The sequence below is a fragment of the Priapulus caudatus genome, unplaced genomic scaffold (genome assembly GCF_000485595.1).
Source record: "Priapulus caudatus unplaced genomic scaffold, Priapulus_caudatus-5.0.1 Scaffold280, whole genome shotgun sequence".
Lineage (NCBI taxonomy): Eukaryota > Metazoa > Priapulida > Priapulimorpha > Priapulimorphida > Priapulidae > Priapulus > Priapulus caudatus.
In genome coordinates, this window is record NW_014577341.1 from 136447 (window position 1) to 143478 (window position 7032).

Sequence of the window (7032 nt, forward strand, 5' to 3'; positions counted from 1 at the left end):
TATAGTGTGATGGGAGGAAACATCCACAGTGTGAAATTGGAGTACAGTCAGGCCAGTGGGGGAAGGTGGATAGTCAGACATTTTATGAGAGAATGAGTCTAACGACCGATGCAAAACCTTTTTTGTCCTTCAGCGCTGACTACATTTTTATCACTTTATTGAAAGCGACCATGGAATGAATTTCGCTGACGTTGCGAGAGCAAGGTGGCTGATAACCTGGTTTGAGCCCTAAGAGGAGGGTTATAAACATGGATTTTGGTTGACTGTTAACAAAGGACTGGAACGTTTGCTGATTAGAGGCTTTACTACTATCTGGAGGGGGAACTATTCGAGGTACTGTTCACAATGGGGTGATGACACACGCAGCTTTCCTTGTTGCTATACTCCATGTCTTAACGCTTGTTCGTGCCAGGAGAGCCGATACTTCTGCCACGCTGGACTGTACGACTGTGCGGGACGAATGCAAAGGATTCGGAGGACTTTCATATCGACAATCAACGATCGCGCCGAGCTGAGCAGAATGTCGAAGGACGTGTGAGATGGCGCGAGAAGATGGCTCAACGCCAACGCTGAGACGAAACAGCTTCAGCCGGACATTTCGGAGAATCTGCAACGAGGAACTGGCTGCAGTTAAGAAACAGGGTGCTGTGGCGGAGTGGCCATTGTGGTTACCTTCCGCAAAGAGGTTAGGACGACGGTATGTTTTCGCGTCGGATTGTGTTCGTGTGTGTCGCGCGATCGATATTAGCAGATGGATCGGAGGGTATGTGGGCGTTGGCGTTCGTCGGATATTACCAGCGGATGCCAGCGATTGTCAGCAAGCCAGCGAGACCCAGCAAGCCAGCGAGCCAGCGAACAGTCGGGTTAAAACTAACTGTTAGCATGGGAGCGTGATAAGTGTCAGTACCTGGCGATATATTAGTGGGGTTATTGTGTGTCGTTGAGTCGTTATGGCGCTGTATGTCAGCTGGCGGAATGGTATTGCACTCGTGAGTGATCTGTCTAGTTGTTGTTGTTGTCGTAACGGTTGAACGGAGGAGTGGCGCCAGTTTTAGAACCCAGGGTGGTGCGGGCAGGAGGCTGTGTGTTGGTTTGTTGTTGTATTGTTAGGTTTGTTGTTGTTGTTGTTGTTGGTTGGTTGTCGTCATAATAATTTGAACGATAGACTGGCTGCAGGGTAGAACAAGTGCCGGTCGGCGGAGGCCGTTGTTGTTGTTGTTGTGTTGTTTTGTAATCTAAACGCAGTTACTGGCTTGCGTTTAGAAACCAGGTGCCACGGCGGCGAGGCCTGTGTCTTTGTTGTTGTACAGGGTTCAGATTTTAGATAGGGTGAGTACCCTAAGCATATGGGAAGCTGTCGAGGCCCTATTTGGCATTATTAACAGGAATAAGGTATAAACTGTGAACAAAGGAAAAGAAGTCTGGAGATTTATTGAGTGGCCTCAGAGTGTGGAGACGTATGCTCTTGCAGACTTGTTGAGCTGTATGTCGAAATCTGGCCTGTGTTAGTATCCTTGTAACAGGATGATGGCCTGTTGCCTTTGTATATTTTGTGGTTTTAAGGATTCTGTTAAGTTTTCTGTATCTAGTTTGTTAGTCCAGTAAACGTATATCCTCTGGCTGTACATACGGATACATTGTAGTCCATTTCATAGTTGCCTATATGCATTGTGCGATTTCTAATAGGCCGTTTGAAATTCTGTGGGAATGTTTGCGCTTTCAGCATATTTTACTGGAAGGGGTCCGGCGGCGCACCCCGGATATCTACATGGTTGGTGAGATGGTAGAGAGGGCTGCTATGGCAGGCCTTGCTCAGGGAGTGCTGGCGCTGTACATCAGTAAAAAGTAAATGGAATAGCAAGCAGGCTTCAAGGATTGTTATAAAACAGATGACTGCAGTTTGCAACGTCATTGGTCACTACAGAATGACATTGGGACTTGGCAGCAAGGTATGTAGGCTAGCAAAACATTGGATGGTGCACATAATGTTCCACTGTGGCGTTTGTTATGTGATCGGGGACCTATCGGTACACGATTTTGTAGTAGTGCCTGGATCAGAGTTTACTAATAGTACTAGGGTGATAAAATAACCTATTTGGTTTGAGTTTTTTGGTTGCGGATGGTTTAATCGGTCGGTTTACTTTTTATAGGCAATCTAATTATTACAATCATTCTTGTATCGTTTTCGTTGATATCAGGAAACCATGACTGTTTTTGCCCGTTTGGACTGCGTAGCTGTAATTGCACGATCACAAAATCATTAAATAACTTGAAAACTATCGCATTTGCCATTGGGTAATTCAGTGTATGGAACACCTTCCTAGTTGTTCTTCCCTGTCACCATTACTGTCGTGCAATCGTCTAATCACGTGTTATCTTTCAGACCTCCGCGTGAAGCCGTTTACACAAAGTCAAATCAATACATATCAGAGTTACCTGACAATCTAGTAGACAAGATGTACAGCATCTCAGATGCAGATTAATGAAGTACCTCTGCCTACAGAAAACACAAAACTGCGTTAATTCACGTCAGCTTTGGAACACATGAGAACTGTTGTGAGATACGCTGTGTAAAATTATAACCTGTAATTTTGTTTAACTGTAAGTTAGAATGTAATAAGCGTGAGAGGTTTGTGGCTCATACATTGCAGAGGATGGAGATTGCGTTCGCAGGCATCCGCGGAATCGCGGATTTGACATGTACCAGGGGTCGATTTGTTGAACGTCTAATTCGTTGAGAAAATTGGGAGGGGTAACCAATGTAAAATTTAATATTATATATCCTCAACAGCACCTGACTGTAGACTGTAGCAGGTTAGAGACAGTAGCTGACAGACGAGAAGTATACAGTGTATCTGTTTTTGAGTACCAGAAAAGAAAATCCTCTCGTTCACAGGACTGCGAGTAGAGGGGTAACAACAACAACAGCCACCCGCCCACGCACCTGGTTTCTAAACTGCAGCCAGTCCTCGTTCAGATTCCCGATGTCCGGCTGAGAGCTGTTCGTCTCGGCGTTGGCGTTGAGCATCTCCGGCGCCATCTGCACGTCCTTGGGAATCATGTCTCTCACGCGCGGATCGTTGATGTCGAAGTGAAAGTCCTCCGAGATCTTGCATTCGTCTCGCACGTCGTACAGTGCCAGCGTGCAGAAGTACGGCTCCGCCTGCACGGAACAGCGTTAGAACGGGAGTATACAACAAGGAAAGCTGCGTGTGTCCATCACCCATTGTGAACAGGTACACGAAATAGTTCCCCCTCCAGGGTTGATAGTAGTAAGCCTCTAATAGCAAAAGCAGTTCAGTCCTTTGTTAACAGTCAACAAATCCATGTTTAACCCTCCTCTTGAGGGTCAAAAGGTTATCAGACACTTGCTCTTCGCACGTCAGCGGAAAGTAGATTTCATGGTCCTTTCAATAAAGTGATAAAAATGGTAGGTCAGCGCTGAAACAAAAAAGTTTTTCACTCGGTCCGTTAGACCATGTCCTCAGAAAATGTCTGATATCTTACCTTTCCCCAACTGCCCTTTGACCTGTGACCTCCAATTTCACACTGGTGATGGGTTTCCTCCCCATCACACTATACACCGAATATTAAGAGCGTAAGTCGAGCCGTTGAGATTTGTGCCGCAATTCCGTATTTCCTTCTATACCTTAAGTTAAGGGGGAAATATTCCCCCTCCATTGACACATTGATCCCCCCCCCCCGACGTCCCAAATATCAAGACCGTACGCAGAGCGGTTAAGATTTGTGCCCAACTGTTGACGGACGCACGGACGGACAATCATGCGATTCTACAAGCTGCATCTGACTTCGTCAGCTGAGCTAATAAAATGTATACTATGCAAATAATTGTTTACAGTTCGGGTAGAATTCATGGATGTACTAATATCATGAACACATATATAGAAGAATCATTTACAAGTAAAATGATGGAAAAATAGAATCTTTAATGTATAGAAGACATATTTATTAATCCATACACAAGTCCATGCCAACATCTACATTAACTATATTTTCCCATCAGTCGTGGGAGCCACATTGTTGATAAGACATAAATTGTACCTGACATTGGTTGAATCTGTCACCCTGCTGCAGGCTGACCAGGAGCCGGAACGATAGGTTCTCACACTTAATAAGAAGTCTCAGCCCAAATCGTTCACTATATGTGTCGATTTTCATTTCGTCTTGATATTCATCCGGCACACTGTTTTTCTAAGAAGAAAAGAGACGAGTCGTGCTTTAAATGACTTCTGATGGCACAATTACGAATTGCTTGTACTGAAAAATGCTTCATGGCATTTACTGCGGGCATTAAACTATATGATGCAATTTTACCTTATTACTTGTACCGGTACGAACCTAAATAGACACTCGAATAGCATGCCTTAGCTGCTGATACCTATTTGTAATATCAACACAAATTCATGTGAAACCAATCTGTGATTCTCAACGAATTTAGACGTTTCACAAAATCGACCCCTGGGACTGTCAAATCCGCGGATTTCCGCGGATCCGCGGAAGAATCTCATCCCTGCATGTATGACGCCACAAACCCTCACGCTTTACATTTAACTTACAGTTAACAGAAATTTACAGGTTATTTTACACGCGTATCTCAACACGTTCTCATGGTGTTCCAAAGCTGACGTGAATTACCGTTTGTGTTTTATGTAGGAGAGGTACTTCATTAGATCTGCATCTGAGATGCTGGTAGCATCTTGTCTATAGATTGTCAGGAACTCTGAATATGTATTGATTTCTTGTGTAAACGGCTTCAGCAGAGGTCTGAAAGATAACACGTGATTAGACATTGGACGACAGTAATGGTGACAGGGAAGAAAACTAGGAAGGTTCCTACACTGAATTACAATGGCAAATGCGATATGTTTAAGTTATTTAATGATTTTGTGATCGTGCAATTACAGTACCAGTCAAACGGGGCAAAAACAGCTCAAGGGGTTTCCTGATACAACGAAACCGATACAAGAATGATTGTAATAATTAGATGCCTATAAAAAGCTAAACCGCCGATTAAACCTCAGCAACAAAAACTAAAACAAATTAGGTTATTTTATCACTAGTACTATTAGTAAACTCTATCAGCACTTACTACAAAATCGTGTACATATGGTCCCCATACATAACAAACCCCAGTGGAACATTATGTGCACAGCCAAGTTCTTGCTAGCCTACATACCTTGCTGCCCAAGCAAATGGCATTCTGTAGTGACCAAGACGTTGGCAAACTGTAGTCATCTGTTTATAAACCTTGAAAGCCTGCTTGCTATCATTACTTTTACTGATGTAAGGCTCAGCACTCTGAGCAAGGCTGCCATGCAGCACCTTCTCTACTCTCACAACCATGTAGATATCCGGGTGCGGCCGCCGGACAGAAAATATTGCCTGAAACCAAACATTCCACAGATATTTCAACCCTAATTAAAATGCACGAATGCATGATGAGCAATATGAAATTAGGACTACATGTACCGTATGTACACAGAGATATAGTTACGACTGAAAATCTAGATACAGAAACTTAACATGATCCTTAAAACCATAAAATATACAAAGGCAACAACATCACCTGTTACAAGGATACTAACACAGGGCCAGATTTCGACACAAGCTCAACAAGCTGCAGCATAGGGTCTCACAGTCTGAAGGGGCCACACAAAATCTCAGATTCATTTCATTTGTTACAGTTTTACCTTATTCTCTGTTAATAATTGCCAAATAGGGCCTCGACAGCTTCCCATAGCTTAGGGCCTCACCTGGTGGGGGGGTCAGTCTGGGGGGCGGGGTTACGGTTTAGTATATGAACTTTTTCAACTGGCTCGTTAGTTATTCGGATCTCCATTCCGCTACGTTTCTATGAAAATTTGGCGCAACTTGGCTTGCATGCCACCAACGCATCACACGCTATCGCTACACTCTCCATCTAACTCACTTTTCATACACGCACTAGCACACTTCACTAGATTAGTAGATATGTTATACACTTATATATACATTAGCTAAATTATGACATACCACTAACTATTTTACATGATATACAAAACACGGGAGCAACTAAACGAGGCGAGGAGCGTCCCAGGGCTGACAATTAAGGCAGTAAGGATTGGTCGACACACCACTCACAAAGCAGACGACTGCGACATTCCGCTCGAAGAGAGCTGCAGCGAGCACTGTTTGCATGCAGAACCCTGTGCGCATTGTCCAGGAATTTGCTGGTAAAATATCTGAGTACAAAAAGTATTTGTCCACTAGGCCACGCGACAACCATCCCACACAATCACAGTGCGGACGGAGGTGATTTTATTATGCACTTTTCTCCATTTTCTCTATTTACTTGCCTTTTTTTCATTTGCTTCTGTGGCCTCTGTATTCCCATATTCTCTACATTCTCCAGTTCTCGTACCCTTGTTCCTTCTATCTTCTTTCCCTCCTCATACCTTCCTCCTACCTCCTCGTACTCCTCTACTCTATATTCCACTTTAGGCCCAGCCATCTGCTGTTTAGTAATTAATTATTATGTAAATTACTTATAGTCTATTATATGATAGTTACAGCTGTTTGAACATCAGTATCTTGGGTTGCTGCACGTATTAAGTAGCTTGCGTTATGTGTTTCACAGTTGCTGAAAAGATTTTAGTCGCAATCAGCCAACCCACCTGTGCTGAACCAATCAATGCATATGATAGGGATTTATATTATTGCGGCCCGGACACACAAGGCAATTTTAATGCGATCCTAATCGCGCGACTTTATCCGCCGCCGATAATGTATCGGGCACGGATTCCTATCGCGCTGGTCGATGTGAGACACACTCAGGCGATTTTATGGGGCGACTGAAATAATGCGCGGCGCGAATAATATCAAAAACGTTTTGATCTTATGGCGATTAAATCGGCGGGCGACTGACCTGGACACAGACTGGAGGCGTTATTTCACGCGGCGATTTAGTCGCTTCCGAGTTTAATCGCCTAGTGTGGTACAGCCCTTTATGCGAACTTGGCCGTGTATTCAAGT

General features: G+C 43.9%; 1 protein-coding gene across 1 annotated transcript in view; it reads right to left on the reverse strand.

Moving 5' to 3' along the window:
* Positions 1 to 7032, reverse strand: part of LOC106808474 (dedicator of cytokinesis protein 9-like) — a gene marked incomplete in the record, with an annotated part of 57933 nt that overhangs the window by 47567 nt on the left and 3334 nt on the right. Inside the window, 2 exon segments of the mRNA XM_014811209.1 lie at positions 2945 to 3163; positions 4063 to 4212. Coding sequence (XP_014666695.1) covers positions 2945 to 3163; positions 4063 to 4212 — 369 coding nt within the window.